Source organism: Pteropus vampyrus, unplaced genomic scaffold (genome assembly GCF_000151845.1).
Source record: "Pteropus vampyrus isolate Shadow unplaced genomic scaffold, Pvam_2.0 Scaffold39, whole genome shotgun sequence".
Classification (NCBI taxonomy): domain Eukaryota; kingdom Metazoa; phylum Chordata; class Mammalia; order Chiroptera; family Pteropodidae; genus Pteropus; species Pteropus vampyrus.
In genome coordinates, this window is record NW_011888820.1 from 642,311 (window position 1) to 666,415 (window position 24,105).

Consider the following 24,105-nt stretch of genomic DNA (forward strand, 5'->3'; position numbering starts at 1 on the left):
AAGGAAATAGCTGAAAATCTAAGACGGCTTTTACAAGATTTTCTCAAACCACCATCTGCGTGCGGGTGGGAGGGCAAAGAAGAAATCTATAGTTTTAGAAGGCATAGTATGTGAAGTAAAGTTTAATCATGGTTATTAGGAATACACACAAGAAGATACACTATGGGAAACGGATTTTAAAGCTGAGAAACATTTCCCTACCCTACCTCTCTCCAGTCTCATTTCTTATCATCTGCAGTATGAACGCTACACTGTGAATCTAGCCCAGGAGTTGTCAAACTTTTTCTGTAAAGAGCTAGGGAGTATTTTAGGCTTTGCAGGCCAGAAGGTCTCTGTTGTAAACACTCAACTTTGCCATATAGCAAAAAGTATTCATAGGCAATACAGTAGTCCCCAAATATCCACAAGGGATACATTCCAGGACTCCCCAGTGGACGCCTGAGACCAAGGATAGTACCAAACCCTGTACATAATGTTTTTTCCTATACATACATATGTATGATAAAGTTTAAACTACTGTGCTTTGGGGGCCATTATTAAGTAAAATAAGGGTTACCTGAACACAAGCACTGTGATACTGCCAACAGTCAATCTGCTCACCGAGAGGCCTAATAAGTGACTAACGAGGGAGTGTATGTAGTGTGGATTTGTTGGACAAAAGAATGATTCACATCCCAGGAAGGACAGCAAGAGATTTCGTCCCACTACTTAGAACGCTGTGTAATTTAAAACTTATGAATTGTTTATTCTGGAATTTTCCATTTAATATTTTCAAGCTGTGGTTGACCCCGGCTAACTGAAACCATGGAAAGTGAAACTGTGGATAAGGGGGACTACTGTATGTTAAATTAATGGACATGGCTATTTGCCAACAAAATTTTACTTATTAACACTGAAATGTGACTTTCCTCTAATTTTCACGTGCTGTGAAATATTCATTTGATTTTTTTACAACCATGAAAAAACATAAAAACCATTTCTTAGCTCTCAGGCAGTCCCAAAAGAGGGACTAGGCAGGATTTGACTCCTCGGTTATCAGTTGCCAACACCTACTCTAATCCAAAACACTATCAATACCTGCCATATACATGGCAAACATTCTGCTTAGGCTTCATATCATTCCATCCTAAGTTATCTCTCCCAGCACTAGAACTGTGCTCACTTCTACCTCCAATTTTCTGCTCTTAATTTTCCTGTAATACACTTTCTTCTTTACATTTTTTAACTTCTTCTTCCAGTCTCATTTCTTATCATCTGCAGTATGAACGCTGCACTGTGAATCTAGCCCAGGAGTTGTCAAACTTTTTCTGTAAAGAGCTAGGGAGTATTTTAGGCTTTGCAGGCCAGAAGGTCTCTGTTGTAAACACTCAACTTTGCCATATAGCAAATTTCAACAGAAATTTGAGCTGCTCAAAGAGGCCCCTTGGTTACACCATAACAACTTATCATTTTAAGAATGCCTGTATCACTCATTCTGGTAGGTACTTATATCTACTACTATAATATTATGTAATACTTTACAAAAGTATAGTGTTACTGCTTCAGAAATAGGTTTTCTTACCTAAACTGTCTATTCCTAAGTACACAGATCCTAAATTTCCTTTATATCCCAGATAGCAGTTAGATACTGTTTAAACTGAGGCAGATTTTTAAATTTTTAATACTTGGTATCACAAAAAGTGATTCAAACTTAGCTTCTGAGGATAAATAAGTTTAAAACGTAAAATCTTAGAAGGAGGAGTTCTTCTTAATTAAGGAGATCTTGTTAATACCGACAAATTAAGTATATAACCAACCACAACTTTCATGCCCTGGAAGCCCTAAATAGTTTCTGAATTATAGCCTAAAAGTTTACTTAAAAGTTTAGAAAATAGGGGCTTTAAAGAAAAGCCTAATTTTAAAGCAACTATAATTCTTGTGTAATGTCTCTAAGTCTCTTTTACATAGCATATTTTGATAAAGCTGTAATTAGTATATACACAACTGTTGCCTGCTTTTCACCTACACCCTAGTCATTCTGTCATTTTATGTTAACCACACAGACTACATGAACTACATAGATACCATTTAATCATCCTTAATGTCTTTATGGTAAAAGTTCAAGTAACGAGGCACGTCATAATTTATATAAACACTTTCCTATTAATGATCATCTGCAATGCTTCAGAATTTTCAGTTAGAATTAGTGCCTACAAAACTATAAGGACAGATAACAGACCAGTGGTAGCCAAGAGCTGGGTGCTGGGAGAGGGACTGACTGCAGAGGGGCATGAAAGAACTTTTTGTTCTACCTTTATTGTAGTGGTAAATTACAGTATACAACTGTCAAAACTTACAGAACTATATAATAAAAAGGATGGATTTTATTGCATATAAATTATACTTCAACAAACAAATGACAAAAGAAATGCCCACTTGAAAACAGCATCACAACTGTGTGACATCTTAACACACATCTATAATTCACTTCCAAAGGAATTATAAAATCTTTTAAAAGTTCCACTTTTACAGTATTCTTTCTAATACTGGAATTAATCTTTGAATTTTAATTTATGTTTAATCCAAATTATATAGAACATTTTCCATGTCTGTTCACAAACTTTCTTTTATGACATGTCTATTTATGTTCCAGTTTCTGGGGCTAGTCTCACTTTCTATATTTAAGTATTTTTTAAAATAATCAGTTGTCTATTATATTTACTGAATACAGGCATACCTCAGAGATATTGCGGGTTTGGTTCCAGATCACTGTAATGTAATAAAGAGGATATCACAATAAAGCGAGTCATGGATTTCGGGGTTTCCAATACACATATAAGTTATGTTTACACTTTACTATAGTCTATTAAGTATGCAATAACATGATGTCTATAAAAACAATGTACATACCTCAATTAAAAAATACTTTCTTGCTAAAAAATGCTAATCATCATCTGGGCTTTCGGTGAGTGGTAATCTTTTTGCCAGCAGAGGGTCTTGCCTTGATGTTGATGGCTGCTGACTAATCAAGGTGGTAGATGCTGAAGGCTGGGGTGGCTGTGGTAATTTTTTAAAATAAGACAACAGGTACTGACTTCTCCTCTCTAGTTATTAAAGTCCTAGATGGCATCTTCTTCCAATACAAGGCTGTTTTATCTACATTAAATATCTGTTATTTAGTATAACAACCTTCATTAATTATCTTGGCTTGATCTTCTAAACAAGTTGCTGCAGCTTCACCTTGCACTTTTATGTTATGGACATGGCTTCTTTCCTTAAACCTCATGAACCAACTTCTGCTAGCTTCAAACTTTTCTTCTGCAGCTTCCTCATCTCTTTCAGCCTTTACCGAATTGAACAGAGTAAGGATTAACTTGTTCTCGATTAGGCTGTGGTTTAAGGGAATATAGTGGCTGGTTTGATCTCCTATCCAGACCACTAAAATTTTCTCCAGGGCTATTTCACATTTTTATCATTCATGTGTTCAGTGGAGGAGAACTTTTAATTTCCTTCAAGAACTTTTTCTTTACAGTAACAACTTGGCTAACTGTTTGGCACAAGAGGCCTAGCTTTCAGCCTACATGGCTTTCAACATGCCTTTCTCACTAAGCTTAATCATTTCTTTTGATTTAAAATGAGAGATGTGCGACTCTTCCTTTCACTTGTACACTTAAGAAGACATTACAGGGTTATTAACTGGCCTAATTTCAATATTGTTGTGTCTCAGGGAATAGGGGGAGCCACAGAGAGGGAAAGAGGGGAATAGATTGTCAGTGGAGTAGTCCGAACACACACAACATTTAACAAATAAGTTCATGGTCATGTGGGCACAGTTCGTGCCTGAAACAATTATATAGCAACATCAAAGATCACGGATCACAGATCACTATAACAAATATAATGACAATGAAAAAGTTGGAAATATTGAGGGAATTACCAAAATGTGACACAGAGATACAAACTGAGCAAATGCTGTTGGAAAAACAGCACCAACAGACTTGCTTTATGCAGGGTTGCCAAAAACCTTCGATTTGTAAAAAACTGCAGTATCTACAAAGTGCAATAAAGCAAAGTACAATAAAACAAGATATGCCTATAAATTTTCCTCTATCGATTGTTTCAGTCAAGTGTGTTAGATATGCTGTATTAAATGCAAATTCTTGTGAAAAAATATAACAAGCTGAATTTAAAAATCAAGTCACTATGTCCTTGTAACTAGTCTACGCTGTTACATGCCAAAGACCAATAAAATCATATTTAATTTTTGCTAGGTAACTTTATTGATTTAAACTTTTGGTGCATAACAATATATACCAAGCACTTTTTAAAATTTGACTCACATGTTTTTCCTGGTTTACATGCCCCTTAAAAATGTTTCCACAATACAATAACTGCACTTTCAAAAATTTTGCATCTCTATTTCATAATGTCTTATTCTTATATCCTCAGCGTAAGAAAGACAATGAAAATAAAACATGAAGTTCAGAAATAAATATTATCAGGCAAATCAGATAAAATTAAAGATATTGAACAATAAAATTAAATGAATTTAACTTTAGCTAAAGATAAAAGAAAAGTATTGTATTATATACTCTTCAGTGCCTGATTAATAAAAATTCTTTTGGGAGAAACAAAATTTCTTAAACTAAATTCATAACAAAATTTTTATTTCTCAAGACGTCTGTTAAAGGGACATTTCAATCAAGATAATGGTACACTGTTAATTCAGTTAAAGCATTGCTGCAGAAAATTAAAACAGTGTGATCCAAATGCATAAATTTTCAACTATATGACTTAACATAGAAACAAAATAGTGCTAAGAAAATTTAGAAGAATAAAAAGGAGCCATATTCATTGGGATGTTTCTGGGATGGCTATTAAGGGAAGGAAATTATGCGACACGCTCACGCATCAAAGCATAGTAGTATGAAGACCTAGTTAAGAACCAATTTTAAATTTTATTTTAAAATTGTAAAGAGACCTGTAAATCTTTTAATAGCAGGAGCGTAAAAAATAGGAATTCATGCTCAACTGTGATAGTTTAGGTGCCTAACAATGAGATCAAATTTTTTTTAAATAAGCAATCCAAAACATACTAGTATTTTGAGTAAGAACTAGTTTGAGCCCCAAGAGGTCCCTGGATCCAAACCAGATGTTCTGGATTTGACTAAACGTTAAATAAGTGATTGTTACCAATCAACCACTTAAATCAGGGCCAATTACTAATCCCAGAGCCATGAAGGGTCTGTGGCCCATTAGGAACTGGGCCACACAGCAGGTGAGCAACTGGCGAGCTAGCGAAGTTTCATCTATATTTGCAGCCACTCCCCAGCGCTAGCATCCTCAGCTCCACCTCAAATCAGGCATTAGATTCTCATAGGGGCACCAGTTCCCGGTGCCAAAAAGATTGGGGACTGCTAACTTTAATTACATAAGAACTTCGAAAGAGCATTTATAAATTAACTTGGGTAAGATTACTTAGACTCACCAGGATCAGAATTAAGTCAGTTTCTAAACCACCCCCAAATAGCACAGAGAATTAATTTATCTTTTAAATTAAACAAAAGTGTTCTCATAATGGCTATAAAATATTTAATGAACACAAAATGTTTATTATAATTTAAATTACTTTTTCTAGCAATATCAATTCAAAAGATTCCATTGTTTGTAAAGTCTTCACATAGTTCAAGTTCTGTGTTTGTGTATTTTTTTAGTATAAATCAAAGTTATGTTTCTCAAACTTTAACGTACAAAATCACCAGCAGATCACAGTAAAACACAGATCTGACTCAGGTGATCTAGGGTGGCTCCATGTGGTGCCTATGCTGCTGGCCTTTTGCTATTTTGAGCAGCAAAGAAATAGAAGAATCTTATTTTTTTGTTTGCTATACAGCAGGTGCCCGAATAACATTTCATTCAGTGTGGTTTAGTTATAACACCGATGAGAAGCCATAGGAACTTAACTCTTGTTTATATCAATTAGCCTATGGTAAAACTGGTTTCATTATATGTCCTTCTGCCTAAAGTCTCCATCGACATTAAGTGAGACCTTACTGTACAGGTATTTGCCATATAGCCAACACATATAATAGCTATAACAAGTGATATGAATATAAGTCTAAAAGGACAGTTAGGTCACGGTCCCATTTTACAGCATACAGAAATGAAACTTTACCATTCCTCTTTACTCTAAACTTAAATATCATGTGCCATAGCAGGAGTAGGGTATGTTTTACAACTAGATTATGCACCTGATCCACAGAAAAGTTCTATACAATATCAGTAAATAGTGAAGTCTGTTCTTAACAATTTTCTTGTTTAAGTCAAATCTAAGTAATCCACATCAAATTTTTAAAAAGTTAGTTTGTAAAATATAATCCAAATTACTGTAAACACCATCAAAGGAGTGAAAAAACAATCCACAAAATGTGAGAAAATATTTGCAAATTATATATGTGATAAAGGACTTGTATTCAGAATAAATTACTCCAACTCAGTAAGTTAAAGATAAATAACCCAATTTAAAAAGGTGCAAAGGATATGTAGACTCTTCCATAAAGAAGAGATATATAAATAGCCAATAACCACAAGAAAAGATGCTCAGCATCATTTGCCATTGGAGAAATGAAAACCACGATGGTATAGAACTTCACACCCACTAAGATGGCTATCTTAAAAAAGGGTAATAACAAATGTTGGTAACAGTGTAGAAAAACTGGAACCCTCCTACATTGCCGATGGGAATGTAAAATGGTGCAGCTGCTTTGGAAAACAGTTTGGCAGTTCCTCAAAAGATTAAACAAAGTTACCATGTGACCCAGCAATTCCACCCCTAAGTATATGCCCGAGAGAAATGAAAACATACATCCACATTAGAACTTCTACATGAATATTCATAGCAGCATTATTCCTAATAGCCAAAAAGTAGAAACAACCCAAATGCCCATCAACCGATAAATAGATAAATACGGTATAGCTATACAATGAATTATTCAACAAAAGAAATAAAGTATTCACATGCTACAAAATGAATGAGCCTTGAAAACATTATGCTAAGTGAAAGAAGCAAATACAAAAGCCCAACTATTATGATTCCATTTATATAAAATGTCTAGGACAAATTTATAGAGATGGAAAGATTACTGGTTACCTAAAACTAGTTCATTTGAAGATAAGGGAGGAGGGAGGAATGGGACTGGCTATTAATGGATATGGAGTTTTTTGCAGGGGTGGGGGGGTGATGAAGAAAAGGTGATTGTGATGATAGTTGCACAACTTGGTGAACATACTAAAAACTATTATTTGTACACTTTCAATCAGTGAATGGTATGTGAATTATGTCTCAAAGCTGTTTTAAAATCAAAGTACTTTTGTTTTTTGGTAAAAGTGTAAGTTTTGACTGACAGAGGCAGCAATTAAAGGGTCTTTAGCTGGAACTAAGCTGAGTCCATAAGAAGTCCGCTTGCAAAGACGGGAAAGGGGCGTTCAATGCAGATTCCAAATATTTCATTCCTGGAATTACTGTGTTAAGGAAGGAGATGAGAAGGGGTACAGAGAAACACTTTAGGATATCAAAGAAACACTAGAAGGTTCCTCTGCTAAGAATGTTTCCTTTCCCTATGTGTATTCTAACACCAGAGATACTCAAAGACAGGAGTTCAAAAAAAGGAATCAAAAATAGAATCAAAGACAAATTGTGTCAAGATTACCATGTGCCCTCCCTTCATTCTTTGTATAAGGGATTAAGCTAGGAGCATACAGAAATTTAAAAATACAGGTCTTTGAGTTCATGACAAAGTTAAACATGAAAAAACATCTGCAACCATAGAGGTAAGATGCATTCTTATGACTCAAGAGAGAGAAAAAATTGCCTAAAAAGTTGCCTTTGAAATGAGTCTTGACATTAAGTAGAATATTCAAGGCTAAGAGCACCCAAGCTAAGGAGTCAGGACTAAAACAACTAATAATAGTATAATTTGATGAAAATTACACAATGTAAGTTGATGAAAATATCAACATTACAATTCAGATTTCATGAAAATTCCCTTTCTGGCCACTGTAGTTCAGACTCTTTAAACTGCAGCTCTTCTCAAAGGGACGGGGGAAAAAAGGAAAGATGTTTTAGGCAGATATGCATCCATGTGACTTGTTACTCGGGCCGCTCCCACCACTTTCACCTCCATCTTCCCTCACAAACATTCCTGTCTCAACAGCAAAACAACAGCAAAAATCTCCAGAATGCCAAGGGCTCCAGAATTTTGTTTGAAATAAATGAATTTAATTAATCAATCTAGGATACAGATGAACTCAGAGAAAGAACCACATGTATCTATCTAAAGGTCATTAAGTAAAACTTAATCTCTGCTTTAAATTAGTGGTGCTGCCTACAACTCTTAAAATAACAGTGGTGCTAAAGATCTATTCATTTTCACCAACAACAGCTCAATTCTGTGAGGATTCACATTTCAAAATTCAATCTCCAGGGAAGGAGAAACGCAGTATTTCCCTACTGAACTCAATTTACACATCCTCTACAGCTTATCTTCTCCAACTAGGATATCAAGTCTCCCTGAGGATATAGAGAAGTGTGCCAGTGGATATAAGAGGGAAAAGAATGAACATGGAACAACTTGGAGGAGCAATTTGATGATCTGGGATCAAAAAGTTAATGAATTCAACTAGTAAGTTATTTAAACATTATTAAATCAAAATTAATACAGATATATTACAGAATAGAATAAAAATTTAAGTCTCTTCCTCTTCTCTGCAAGTAGGTGTACTGAGGTAACCAGAAGCTAAGAAGAGTTCTTGAAGTCAAGAAGGAAAAGAGAACTTCATCTTCCAAAGCTCAGATAATCCTGAAGTACACTGAAGTAATTTATCTATATAAAACAGACATTATTTTTGTCCATTATCTCTAATACTGACAGTTCTTAATTTATAGGGTATTTTCTTATTTGAAATTCCTTTGTATTTACAGTAATATATATATTTTTTCTCTTTTCTTTTACATTTTTTTGAAATACAACTATAGGCTAAAATGGCTACTCAATGGGAGAGAAATAATATAATGCCTGTGGTTTGCTTTAAACTACTGCAGAAAACAAAGAGGGAGAAATATGTTTTTTAAAACTGGCAAATGTGGATAATTGCTGAAGCAAGGTGATAAGTACATAGTGGTTCAATGTATTCTTCTTTCTACTTACACATAAGTTAGATAACCTCTGTAATAAAAAGGCAAATAAACTGTCTGAACTAGCTCTCTCTCAAAACCTTACAAAGCTAGCTATACTTATCATGAGCCTACATGGATTTCTCCCTTTTCTGAACTCCTACAGAGTTCTACCTGTGTCATTCATTTTTCACAATTACTGTTAAGTCTTCATGTATGTATTTATTTCCATACTGAAAGGACTACAAAAACACTACTTGCTATCAGGGACCGTATAATCTTTTCTCTCTTAAATCCAAGACATTCATTCAACAGCCCATTTATCAAATACCCACTTTGGGCCAGATATTCTTTCTAAGGCTTGGATACAAACATCAGGTCTAGAGCCTCAACAAGTTCACAATGTAACAGATTTAGAATGCAGTTAGATGAGTTTCTCTGGAAAAAAAAAAAAAAAAAAATCCTAGTTATTCCTCTGCTGAAAACTTTCACTGGATTACCACTGATAAAGAATAAAATCAAACTCCTTTACGTAGAAGTCAATGTCCTTTATAATGTAGCCTGTGATCCAAATATACCTACTTTCTAATTCCTGGACCCTCCAAGCATATTTCTCAGTGTGCCTTTATGTCATTTCCTAAGCCTTAAAAACTGTATCGAATGCCTTCTGCAGATCTGAACCCAAACAATTCTTTCAAAGTCCACTTCAACTTCTCCATGAAGCCTTTCTAGTGAGCATATTCTTCTAAAATCCTACAGCACAGATTTATACCATTCCTTTAGCAGTTAATAAATGTGATGTCCTGTCTTCTCATAGCCTACACAATGTCCAACACAATGCCTTGCCTACAGAAAATGCGCAGTAATTCTTATTACCAATTTACTTAATTACCTTGGGTATCTAAAATGATTGACCCATGAATGAGGATAGTGTGTCCTCTAGGACCAGCATCCCCAAGCCCAACTCCAAGAGCTGCTCCACTGATCTGTAGTACTCAATCATTTTTGGCTGTTCAATTCGCAGGTGAATTTGTGTATAAAAAGAGAATTGGAGTGTCAGTCAAGAAGACAGGGTTAGGTAAATGCTGGGCTCGTCTCCTGCCATGACCACATCAAAATTACAACTAAATTATAGAACAATCAACCGGGAGAACCATCTGAAGACTAGCTGAACACAAGTCCCATAACTAAGGATATAAAGAAGCCATGGTGAGACTGGTTGATTGCCTTTTCACTTAATTATTTTTGCAATATTAAAGAAAGCATCTATTTGTTTTCTATGAATTTTACCAAAGGGGGGGGGGCAGAATTGTGGGGATTAAGTAACTTTACTGTAGGTCTGCAAAGTCTTATGCTGAGTTTAAAGAAAAAAAAAAGAACCAAAAAGCCAAAGATGATTATAACCATAAAACACTGAGATCAATGAGAAAGCTCTAAGATTGGCTTGTCTAATCACTTCTGATTTAGGGGCTATAGTTTCAAACAGCAGCCTGTGTTAACTCTCCTGTGTTAAATCAACTGTGTTAAACTGGAGACGTATTTCTAAATATTTTAAAGTTTTTCTCCCTTTTGTGAATGCCATGGGAAAAGAAGGAACCTACTGTCCCCTCAGGTAATGAGTTGGTTGGGGATAAAGTATTTCCGAATATGTAATAGAAGAAAGCACTACTGTTGCACTTACCATATTGTGGTTTAAGTTATTTGCTTATGAACCTGTCTCTCCGATCAAACCATGAGCTCCTCAAGAGCAAGGAATCAAGAACTGGATATCTTGTCTTACTCATCTTTGTATATCCTAAGTCTAATAGCCTGGCACACTGAGGAACTGAATAAATGTTCTCACAATTAATGAATGAATTCCACCTTACGTTAAAACATGTTCAAAATGCCAACAGCCTGTTAAAAAGTAATGGAAAGAGATTAAATAATATATTCAAATACCAACTGCCTGTTAAAAAGTAACGGAATGTAGAAATCACATACAATTTATATTTAAGCAGACCAAGCATAATCTATCGGCATTTTCTTTCTTCAGAACCATCTCCAATAACTGACATAAAATTTCCTAAGAAATTATTTCATTTTGTCCCTAGTCTTATCAGTCTCACTTTTTGGAGAGGGGTAAAAATATGGAAGAAAAAAATCCTTTTTGATGCTCTATTAGATCCTTCTCCAGTGTTCCTGCCTCGGATTCAATTGATTCCTGTTTTATTATTATCCCTTCCCCATAAAAAAAAATCTGAAGAGTCAGTAAGAGTGATTGTCAAAGAATGGAAGCTTCAGGATCAGAGTTGGGAAGGGTGAATGTATTTTAATCTGCCCAAAGAATCATTAAGAATCACTGTCAAAATTAAAAGGCACCAAAGAAGGTAATAGTACTGCACTCAAAGGGATATATATACTATATACATATAAAAATACACATATGTGTATACATATATATGTGTTTATATAAAATTGGGGCTATCCAAAAACAGTTTTTGTTTTCTCATATTACATATGTATTTTTAAAGATATAAATATTACATCTGACACTGGGGGAAAAAAATGACTAGAATTAGCAGGCCATTGGCCAAAAGAGGGAGCACACACATCCTCATATACAAGGTTATAATGGTAGTGATAAAAAAAGAATATTCTTAAACAGCAAAGGTAACCAAGTCAAATACTGTTCACAGTTTATTAGAGGGAAATGTTCACAAAATAATGAGCTATTTATAATATAGTTCTCTCATATCTTCAGGAGCATATAAAGCAGCTCTGAATGACAAAAGAGTTTAAGACAAACTCTGATTCGACTTAAATATATGAGTTTATCAACAGTCTGTACATTATTAGGCTGATAAATAAAAAAACCCAATGAGCCTAAAAAAGAGCCATACCTATTAACCCTTTCTCTTCTAGTTATGATTTCAAAGCATTCCTAATATTAATATGGTCACTTAAACAGTAATGTGTGCTCTTAAAATGAGTGTTCTTTAAATGATGACTGTTTTAAAAAAAGGTCATACTGGCCTTTGATTCAACAACCTATCTCTAAGATAATATGGAACAACTGAAAACATTTATAAGGAAGAATATTTACAGAAACATTTTTTATCATACTGAAAAGCTAGAAGCAACATAAAACTCCATTAGAAGAGTAAGCACCTATTAAAATTAAAGAGCTGTAATTAATGACATTATAGATAACATTTACTAAGCTAAAAACAGGTTATAGAAGAGCATATAAAATAAATTGCATATATATACCTACATGTATAGTTCAGAAATATCTTTGGAAGGATTATCTCTAAGTGCTCGAATGTTATGAAATTTTTTTATTTCCTCTGGAAAAAATTTTCAGAAAATCACAATAAGCCTGTTTCATTTTCATAGCAAATATTTTTTTAAAAGATCATGCTAACTTTAGTAAATATATTCAGTAACTATATAATACCCCATAACATTTACTATGATCCAGCAATTCCAGGTATTTATAACACCAGGTATTTAATTCAGCAATTATAGGTATTATAATACAGCTATTCTTACACAACTATGCAAAGACACACTTTTGTGTGTCACAGTAGCATTGTTTATATTGAATGTGTTCAAACTGTCCATACAGGGACTAAATTATATGCATTCATACAATGAAATACTGTGCACCTATGAAACAGAATGCGGTAGCTACTTGTGTTGGAGTTGAATGACATCCAAGATAAATTAGTTTTAAAAAAAAAAGCATGTATCAACTAACAGAGAAAAAAGGGAAGGAGAATGACATAGACAAGTATACTTGTATTTGCGTAGACTACCTCTAGGACACACACAAAAAAACTGTAAACAGTGGTTGTCAGTGGGGTTGGAGGTCTAGAAATCTGGGATGATAAGACTTATTTTTCATTGTAAACACTGTAAACCAATTTGTACTGTTTGAATTTTTCTTTACCATGTACATATGCTACTTTTAAGTTTTCTGAAACTAGACAGTGAATTATTTTGCAGCTGTATAAATAAATATGTTTAATGAAAATAGGTTTTCAAGTATCAAAATTATAGTGTCAAAACAGTTGTGTTTAAGAGTTTTAAAAAATTCAAAACTATCATTTGCTGCTTTAAGGTTATTACAATAGCTGAAAATTATACACAATTGTAAACATGAGCTCTTCTTCTGGACAAAGGTTGTTTACACTGTTGCTAGCCAACAAATCCAAGTCAGTTTAACCTAGTCCTTGTTTTGCTCTCAGTATTGTTAGCAGTTTTAAAACTGTTTTCTTTCTTGCTATATTTAACACATGTTCTGTATAAAAAGATTTTCTATTGGCCAAATAAATAAGGAATAAGGGAACAGATTTTCTCCTTTCCATTGATATCAATCCTTCCAGGTCAGTTTGGCCTAGCCTTCCCTGACAGAATAACAAATGAAATGTCTACCTAACAAATAGGACTATGACTCACCAAATATAGTAGTTTCTACTCCAAGGGAGTTCTAAAAAAAATTTAAAGCTAAGAAAAATATATGACATTGGAGTATATTCTCAAGAAGATGAAACACAAGTCTAAGGGCTCAGATTAACTTCCACTAACATGCTCTATAAACTTTGGGGAACCCATTTCCCAGCAGTTGGAAGTTATTCCAAATAAGAGACAGAAAATGCTGCCTAATTATAGTGACAGAGGTCTTTTTATCAAACTTGTTCAATTATCAAATACCAAAGAAACAGTCAACAAGTTTATACTGGAAGAGTACCAAATCAAAATAGGTCTGTCAATGTTGGCTTACTCAACATCACTGCTTATAATTAGATATCAAACTTCCTGAAAATAAGTGGTACACAATTAAAAAATAAAAATGAAGAAGCGGAACTCACCTTTAACACTTTTTCTATTAACATCTGCCCCCTTTTCAAGTAAATACTGAGCAATCTCTTTGTGTCCCTTGTAACATGAAATCATCAAGCAGGTATGCCCATGTCGGTTTGACACTTCCAAATCAGCTTTGTGTTCTACAAGGTACTTTACGATTTCCAAATGGCCATCGAAACAAGCAGCTCGAAGAGGAGTTGAATTGGTTAAAGTCGTGTTGTTGACAGATGCCCCATGATTTAACAAAGACTGAACCACCTTCAGATGTCCTGCTGCAGATGCGGCCCACAAAGGGGGAGCTCCCTCAATGGTTTCCCCATCAAAATTGACCGAGCCCCCGACTTCTATGGAGGCACTGCACTGCTCTAGGAGGAATTCTACCATGTCAAGGTGCCCATACCTGGCCGCCATCAAGAGTGGTGTGGCCCCATTTGTTTTTTCAGAGATCAAGGAGGAAATCTCCTCTTTGGATTTGCTTGCCAACAACTTCGTAAGAAGCCGGAGTTTGCCATCTCGAGCTGCGTTAAATACTGCTGTCTTTAGATCCATTTATGTCCAGTTGAGAGGCTGTGCTTTATTTATCCTTCAAAGCAAAGCTCCAGCTTAACTCTATGGACACAGGCAAGAGTGACGGGAACCAAAGTTCAATGTTAATCACTGCACCCCAGGACGGATATAAAACCATGGAGAGTACGTTCTGTCCTACTGCCTTCCAACATCTGACAGAGCACCAAACTAAAGAAAGAAAAAAAATAGTTTTGAATTTTCCATAGGTAAAGGTAAGAACACTATTTAGGTTTTTCGTAATTTCTACTCCTGTGGGAAGGGAGTGGGGGGAGTCATACTTCAGGGGCTATTCCGCCGCCCAACCTCCCTCCGCCAAAAAAAGGTGAAAAAGAATATAAAAAAGGTACACACAGACCCAAATGTTTTGGTGGGAGGCGGTTTCTTCTCTACATGCCATAAATTTGAACACTAAGGCAACCGGTTTTCTCGCCTCCTAACCAGCCCAGCTTTGTTCTAGTTTTGCTTTGCACACGCCCAAGGGAGAGTACAACCAAAAGAGGCATGAGACACGGGGTTCAGAAATGTTTCTCTTCCTCACATCTGCAGAGGAACGCGGGCCAAGGGCGCGAGGCTGGAAGGCCTCACTGTGGCCAGGAGGGGTTTCGAGGAGGAACAAAAAGGTCGGACAATACAAACCACCCCTAGCTAAAGCCAAAACTCTCACCCGAAAGGTTCTCTTTCCTTTAAAAACTACTCTAGGTTCTCAGGAAATCCGGCTGCCTTTTAGCTAACTTCGCCCGCCCCAACTTGACCTCCCCGCCCCCAAGGGATCCGCAGGTTTCCCAAACCACATAATCTTCCCCCTACCTTTTCCTGATACTGGCAGCCCCTCCTCAACGTCCCCCATCGACCACGAGCCCCTTCCGGCGGGCAGACGAGCCTATGGCCTCCAGCCTGCTGCCCATTTCAGCTGCCTGGGTCGCCCTCCTTCCCCTTCCCGCCCAGGCCTCCCTGCGGGCGCCTCAGGCCGCGGCCCGGGCTCGGGCAGGCCGCCGCCGCCACTACCTGCCGGTGGGGTAATCCTTCCAGCCGCCGCCGGCCTCTCGGGCTCGGGCCGCCCCCTTCAAATTGAAACCGTTGTCCTCGCCGCTGCCCGGGCCGCCCAGCTCCGCCTGCAGCCGCACACCTCCTCCATGCCCCGCGCCCCACAGGAATGAGTCCAGCCACGCCGCTCGCCCCGCCCCGCCACGCCAAGCTGCCTCCCGCCCTCCCAGTCTGCGCGGGCTGCAGCGGCTGCTGCAGCTGCCGCGGCGGATGGTGTAATGGGCTGCGGGCCGGGGGCCGGACAAGCCTGAGCACAGCTTCACATCACTGACGCGGCAGCCGCGCCATTGGGCCGGGCGAGGGCGGCGGCCGCCGCGAGCAACCGCCTAGGGGTGGGGCCGGGCTGCCGGCAAGGGCGGGCCGATGCGGGAGGGGGCGGGGCCTCGAGCCTGGGAGGACGCGTCTGCGTGCGGCGCCCCGAGGGGCGGGGGGGTAGGGGGAGAGCCACGAGGGGGCGGGGCCGCGCAGTGCCGCGGCGGTTCGAGGTCAGTGGATAGGCGTCGGAAGTCTCCGGCTCCTCGGCTCTTCAGCTTCGCTGGCACTGGTTTAGGAGGGGCTTGTCTCGGGAACCCTTGGGTCCCACTGCCAGAACCTCTCTCTCACACAAAAGCACTCTTGGACTAGCCTCTTCTCTCCTTCATTTGGTGGGCCTGGAAATATATCGAGCTCGTAATTAGCTTTCAAACAAATTCGAGAAAAAGATTAGTTTTGGAGGTTGCCGAACATGACTTATTTTTTTTTTTTAATATGGGCTTAAAAATATAAAGGCTACGAGGAATGGTAAAACAAGAGCAGTGTGAGTCAGCAAGGTCAGTTTTTGAACTCTGAACAATAAAACCAGGAAATGGAAGGAAGCTAAAAATATGAATGAAAAGATTACTACTTCATACAGCAGGAAATAAACTTCTGGAATTTGTCACGTTAAGACATAGGATGTATTAGACTAGACTAAAGAAGAGTTTAAGTGTATTTGGAGGAATAACATCCATAATGAATAATGATGAGAAATTAGTTTTTGAAAAAAGATCTTCAATCTCTTGAACACTTTATTTTGGGGAATTTAAATTCGCACAGTTTTTCTTGGTACCATGGGGACAAAGAATGCTAGATTAGACATCTGATCCTCCCAGTGTCATAAATGTAATCATTATTTTAAAAGTCATGAAACATTAAAGACATTTTACAAAAAGATCATTTTTTCATATTTATAGTATTGTCCAGAAGTTTATGTAGTTTTGTATAATTTAAATTGGAATTTTCACACAACTATATATTTTGCTTTTTTTCCTTACCATACTCTAAAGATTTCTCATATTTTTAGTTATAATAATCATTTTTAAGTGGGGCATAGTATTTCCCTTAGGTAGTCAGTATGTAGGCTCAACATTGGTTCCCTAAAATTGAAATTAAGGTTATTACCACTCAGAAGAAAATATGGAATATAAAAGATCAGAGGAGCCATCTATAAAAATCAAACAAACCTAGTGTACAGGTCACAGTTCTATATTCCCAAGGTATAGACACCAGTATAGTATCTCAACCAAGGCCTAACCTGAGCTGACCTGTCTCTCATCATATTCAATAAGATGATATAAAAATGTATCAGTGGTCTTCAAATCGAGATGTGCATCCCCCAGGGGATTTTGGAGTGGTAGGTACACACCTGGTTTTAAGGCCACCAGTTTCTGAATCTTAAACTTGTGTCTATATGTAGTATTTCCTAAAAATGATTGCTGGTGGAAGAATGTCAAGGTGTCTCCCTGTTTTATTTCCCAACTCTTTCAGAGAGGACACTCCCCATACCTGAAAAGGTGATAGGGAGGAACTGGATTAGTAGAGAGGGGGCACCCTTATTACTAGAACAATGAACATTTTCAAGCATATAAGTTGTTTTCTTCTCTTGTATTGCTTTGAGATAAATTTCTAGGAGCTGGATTATGGAACATCTTTCTGGCTTGTCATACATATTGTCATATTGCTTTCCTAAAGAGGCCGATTTGCTATACTAGTGACAAGGGAGTGAGCCGAATTTACCGAGCTTTGTCCCCACTTTAAATATTTTTAAAATTCTTGCTAGCTTTGTATGTGTAAAATGACACATCAAGTTTGCCCAAAATTTCTTGGCCACTCTTGTGACTTTTTGGTCCATATAATCTTCTATAATTGGTAGAGTATTCCTTCTACAGTTTTCTTTCTGGGGATTTTCAAATGATTAGTTCTTGCTGGTCTCTCCTTAAATCAGAAACCTCAATGAAACAGTCTGTTTGCATGGTTTTGGTATACTTTGCAACTTGGTCTAATTAGGGGAAAGGCCAGGATGAATGAAAAAAATATCTCTTGTTTTTAATAACTAACTAGGCAACAGTTTAATTTTGAAAAGTATGAAAGAAACCTACTTCGATGAATGTAAAAGTTACACGAAAATAGCATAGCAATGTATATGCTCCTTACACTATTTAGAAATGCCTTTCTTATATAAGAAATCTATTAACACTGATAATTTGTTTAGCCAAGATAAAGTATTTTAATTGTCATAAATTTATTCATTATGTCAATAGTTATTGAATCCTATTGTGTACTATGTTAGATAGTAAATAAATATGACCCCTGCTTTCAAGGAATTTGTGATCTGTGGGAGAAATGTAGCTATAAACAGATCAGAGTGAAATATATATATAAACAACTGTGAGAGCTCAAAGGATGGAGGTGTTACCTCTACTTGCGTAAGTCTGGGAAGCAGGTGATGATTAAACTGGATCTTAAAGGATTAGTGGAAGTAGGCCCAACCAAAAGGCAGTGGGAGAAGAATGGAAGTCCTATGGAGAAAGCAGAGAGCTAAGAGAACACAGGAGATAGCCCTTTCCTTTTTCCCTACTTCCCCGACCCCTCCTGCCACCCCCAGGTACAAGGCAGTACCCTAGGTGACCTTCTGAAGGTATAAAATCCCCATTTCCCTCCTTCTAAATGCATCGTAATTCACCATTTCCCATTTCTGCAGCTCAACTAAATTCATATTCTCTCAGAGCAGCTGTTCTCTTAGAGGTTTGAGGAGTGTGGCCTTATGAAAGTCAGCTACTTAAAGCAAAAATATATCCTTAGGGTACTAGCATTTTAAAAAGGAAACTTGTGAGCTCAAATGAATCTTAAACTCCTAGAACTATGCAGGACAGAATCTTTTAGCAGGGAGATTTCCAGAATCCCCTCATGTGTTTTAGACTAGCTTCTCTTTACATCCCTGAACGACACAAGACAAGGAGGCAGCAACTCAGTCACAAAATTATGATAATTCTCTTGACACAATCTCCCACTTTGGTATGGTGCTACCATTTTCCTCATTGCATTATCACAAACTAGAAATCTTGTTGTAAAAGCATCTGCTTCTTTCCTTTGTTATCTCATTTCCTTAAAGTTGTCAGAGGCCTGACTCTAGCTCTCTAGGAGCAGTGGATGAGAAAGATTTTGAAGATACTTAAGAACTAGCTTCCACCTATTGGTACCCTCCCTCCTTACATCCCAACCCAGCTCACCCAAATATTGTCCACCAATTCTGGAATAGAAGCCCAAGTTTCTTGGAGAGATGAGGATGTAATTAGTAACTCAGAGAGGAAATCTGTTCTGAGGAATTATTTATAGCTTAAAAGAATCTCCTAGGTTTGGGACAGATGAAGGAGACCAGAGTCAGCTCAGATATGAGACCACCGTCAGCAGCGCACTCCTGTCAGCACATCAAGAGCAGCTGGAAATGATCCCTATGTGTTGATGACTTTGGCTACAGCTTCAGTCTCAGTCCTTCTTCCTGCCCTAACCTCTGTCCATGCCCCAGACTGACTGCCCTTGCCTGTGTAGGAGTCCAACCAATTACCCAAGAATAGCTTCAACCTCACCAGTAATTCCTTGGCCTCAACCTTAGTCTGCCTGATGAGTCCAGAAATTATCCAGCCTCGACATCTATTCATATTATCTCATTTTTATCAATTATTGCACAGTCCGATGGCCACATCACTCTTGAATTCCTTACAACCACATCTAGGCCATCATGATTAAGCCAAATCAGGGCAGCTTTGATCCAATCCCCATGAAATGAAAAATCTATCTCTACTTGCTACTTCTATCTCTACTTGTAGAATGGGCCTCCACATTATTGTTTCTGAGTGGATGGCCCACAGATCTCAAGCATTAGAACCACCTAGAAAACTTGTTTAAAATGAAGTGTTCTGGGACACACTCTTGGAAGCTAAGATTCACAAGTTTTGATGTGAAACATGAGTGCATTTTTAATAAATCCTCGTGGTGATTCTTTTTTTTTTTTTTCTTTTTTTGTCTGCCTACAGCACCTGGTCTTCCTAGGTGGTCTCCCATCCAAGTACTAAGCAGGCCCGACCCTGCTTAGCTTCTGAGAGCAGACAAGATCAGGCATGTTCAAGGTGGCATGGCCGTAGATGTTGTGGTGATTCTTATGCCTACTAAGTTTAAGAACCATGGTTTTATAGGTCCTTGTCCTCCAACTTTCTAAAGAGAAGGCGACATCACATGTATGGGTCCCAGCCATGTTTCCTCCAATTAGATTAGTGTCTACTCAATAGGATACATAGTATGGAAACTCAAGACTGCTATAGAGCTCTGTAGCCCAGGACTGAGGGTATATGGCTTTATGGCTGAGAGATTATCCCTCACCAATGTTGTCTGAATTGTTTATTGGGGCATTTACCAACCTGGTTGACAGCCTGATGAGCCACATCTTAAGTGAAGAACCCTGATGTTGAGTTCTCTGTCACCACCCAGACTGGTGTCAAATGGGCTGGGTTCTTATCAGTTACAAATATATAAGACCCCACCCAAAGTCTTAGGAGCCACACTCTATTAGAGAGGGAGGACATAAATAGCTACTAACCCAGTAGTCCATCTAGGTCCCCTATTGCCACTCCAGCCAGGGTCTAGGGCACTCCTGCTGTCTCTCCTAGTCACGGGTACAATGCCTCAGACACCACTCCAAAGCCCTTGTTGTCCAGGCCTTAAATACCCAAGTGATCTAGTGCCTTACTGCTTACAGATTCCAGGAGGAGAATTATGCTTTTACGACCCTCACTCCTTTGGTGTTTTCACATCCTGCCTCGGTTCCAGACTCTACTTCAAAGCTGCCTGCTCTTACACCCACCCATATATCCCCACATAGGAGCTCCCAGCCACCACCTGGGACACTCAGCTTGAAGGCCCTCTTCGTGCATAGGGATGAATCATTATTGATGATTCTATCTCTGCCAAGGTAACTGACCTATATTCCAGAGCTGCTTCAACACCTTTCAGGTGTTCACAGCTCTAGGAACTTCATGCCATTTGTCCTCTCAGTGAAATCCACCAAGTCCTAGTGTAGAATTCTATAAAATGATTCAGCTCCACCTCATTTCCTATCCCTCTGACTTCCTGAGCATCCAGGGATTGTGTCCACTGATTTTGTACCTCCCACTACTTCTTTAGGTCCTTTGTACATGGCCCCAGAGTGTTTCACTGCTGACCCCTCTCTGAAAAGGCCAGTGCCACACCAGAGTCATTCTCCCTGACCCTAAACCCACTTGTTTCTGGCTTCTTTTCCCTGCCACCAACTGGCAGTTCCAATATGTCTTGTGCCTGCCCTAGCCCTGAACTTGACCCTGATGAGAAGACCCTGTCACATTGACCCTTTCTTGCTGGAGCCTCCTATGAACTCTAAATTGGAAGTTTCTCATTAAAAACCCCCTTGCCAGTTGTTGTCTCAGTTGTGACTGAAGTTGCTGTATTTCTTGATAATAATGGCTCTTCTGTGGCTCTTCTACTGGCATTGTTCTCTACAACTAAGTTAGTTCTTTAAAGCCAGTTCCAAACTAGTAGAAAGGTCTCATGCTAAGTCTCAGCCTCTCTTCCTGCCCCATATGGCCAGAGTAGCTTACCACACTTACAATTCAATCTTTACTTAAGATTCCTAGATAGAAGGGGATAAGGTCCTAAGTGTCAGATTTGTGAGTACAGAACTCTTGTGGAGTGCCCTGGAGGAACTGTCTGAAGACTCACATTGGTAGTAGATCTGTGTTCTAGGCAGAAGGTTCTCCCCTTAAGAAGGATAGATCAAATCCTCAGGAGCTGGCTGGCAGATGTGTCCTTGAAGCTGAGTACTGCTGTGCTCAGCACAATCCTATTTAGGCTCAGTACAATCAGCTTACATGATTTATTTATTTTGACTAAATCAGTTTACTATTTTATTTTATTTTATTTGTTTGTTTATTATTTTACCTAACTGTTTTCCTGTGCCTTTTAGACAAGCTTTAATTCCTTAATATAGGCCACCTAATCCAAGTACTCCAAAAAAAATCCCTCACTTCTTGATCTTGTATTCAAAGCAACTCTCTGATTGGTCATTTGTAGAGAACAGACAAATTTCATCCATCCATTCATTGATTCAGTCACTCATCCTTTCAACATATATTTTTGCTGACTATGTGCTGTGCTCCATATGTATGAACAAGATCATGTCGTACATGTCCTTCTGGAGCATCTAAAACACCCTATCTGGGCTGGGCAGTGGGGCGGGGGTGGAGAGGGCTTTCCAGAAGTAGTGATGATTATGCAGAAGTCTGCAGGGTAAGTCAAATTTTTCACAGATGAAGAAGTGATATGAGGAAAGTTCCAGGCAGAGTAAAAGACTAGAGGCAAGAGAGAGCCTGACTGCTGAAGAAATGAAAGAAGTTCTGTATGACTAAGAAACAACCTGCAATGAGAAATGGTGAGATAAAGGCAAAGAGTTTTAAAGGAGCCAGGTTATAATCATCTTAGGAAGCCATGTCAAATAACTTGATGTCATATAACTTCCCTCAGGTAGAATCCAAACCTGAGCAAATAGGACAGGGCCAAGTCTAGCTTCTGCTAACCTAAAGGGTGCCATGTAAAAATCAACTTCTGCTGTTACTGAAAGCTGGACATGATGCTGGAAACTGTCTGGGTAAGTCACTGGCTCTATAACCACAGGGCTGTCCCAAAAACAAGACTTACCTAGATTTCCAGGTCTGCCTTCTGGATCAGTGAGTAAAAAAGTAATTTGTTGATGTTTCATCTCCCTCTCAAAATACAACAACAACAGCAAAACAAACAAACAACAGCACACACCCAAACTCTAATGTAGTGCATCTATTCAGCAGGTTCTGGCACTAGAATCCCATATTTTCCCTGCCCAGAAGATCCCCACCTTTTAAAGTTCTGCCCTCAGAATAAACAATAAAATCCAGGGTGGGTTTTTTGGTTTGTTTGTTTGTTTTTGTAAAACCATTGACCTGGATTCCTTAGCTACAATAATGTAACTCATCTCTGAGTCTATTTCTATGTCAGATACCAAGCTGGACCTTGGGCAGGAAGCCTTACCCTCTACTCTAGTTTCCAGACCACACCAGATGCAGGCAAGCAAACCCAAATGTTATTACTTATCAGAACGGAAGGAGTCCCCCACCTCAAGGAAGGGATATGTAAGCTGAGACCTGAAGGAAGTGGAGAAGTTGTAATCAAATGTAGAGGAGAGAGACTAGGTTCCAGGCATATGGAATATCTTATGCAAAGTCTTGAAGGAGAAAAGGGGCAAGGCAACTTAGAGCTCACATCTGAAGGTTCAGTGCTAATCGTGGGTTTCCAATTTGTTCTTCACTTTCCTTTGTTGCTATTTAGGCCTGTAACTTGCTGCTGCTGACAAAGGCAGTGAGCATTTACTTAGTGTTTCTGTATGCAAGGAGCTATGCAAAAAAGCTTTAGAATTGTTGCTTTATTGAATTTTCATAACAAACTCTGGAAGTACCATTACACAGATGGGGAAACCAAGGGATCATGACGTTGAGTAACAAGCAAAATCACACGGTCAGTCAGTGACAAGCGGAATTGGTATCTAAACGATTTGACTCCAGAACTCAAGCTCTTGACCATGGTGCTACACTACCTCCCCAGGACATTTCCTCAGTAATGGCTGTTTGCTTTCCTAGCTGCCACTCTCCCTGCTTCGTAGGTCCCCAGGGCCTGGGGAGGAGCTTCTGCTTATAGTTGCCTCCTGGAAGGGCTCACACCTCTCTGAGACCTGCCCCGTGGCCTTTAGCTGGCAGGCCTGCCCTCCACCACTAAGGAAACACCAATGAAAACAGGCCCTTTACCTCTGTCCTGCTCATGGTTTATATTCTGAGCTTTTCCCTTAATTGCTTCCCACCTGCCTTCTCACCATTCCTGCTCCCTGGATTCACTGTCCAGTTGTAGACTTATTTGCCCTTCAGATCTGACGTGCGACCATGTTCAAGTGGAACGTCCATTGATGGCTCACACTGATTATGGTTTGCACTTACCCCTTTCATTTAGCTGTTTCTAGCTTTTTTGAGTAAACTACTCACCCAGGAAATTCCACTCTCTGAAACTTGCCCCCTATGACAAGCCTCCATGAGGGTGTCCATGCTAGTGTGAGGTCTAAACATCCGTGCTTGGTCTGTGGTCAGGGT

General features: G+C 38.5%; 1 protein-coding gene and 1 pseudogene across 2 annotated transcripts in view; both read right to left on the reverse strand.

Annotated features, from left to right (window-relative positions):
* The window catches only part of FEM1C (fem-1 homolog C), a 25,635-nt gene extending 9,807 nt beyond the window's left edge, over positions 1 to 15,828 (reverse strand). Inside the window, exons 1-2 of one of the 2 annotated variants that reach the window (XM_011358251.2) lie at positions 15,575 to 15,828; positions 14,008 to 14,737 (exon numbers count right to left, since the gene is read on the reverse strand). In XM_011358251.2, the coding sequence (XP_011356553.1) occupies positions 14,008 to 14,551 (544 nt within the window). In that variant the 5' untranslated portion in view covers positions 14,552 to 14,737; positions 15,575 to 15,828. Of the gene's footprint in view, positions 1 to 14,007; positions 14,738 to 15,376; positions 15,544 to 15,574 lie in introns of those variants that run through there. The other variant, XM_011358252.2, reaches the window with a different exon arrangement.
* Positions 15,829 to 19,935: 4,107 nt separating this feature from the next.
* Positions 19,936 to 20,054, reverse strand: LOC111738517 (annotated as a pseudogene).
* Positions 20,055 to 24,105: the final 4,051 nt, after the last annotated feature.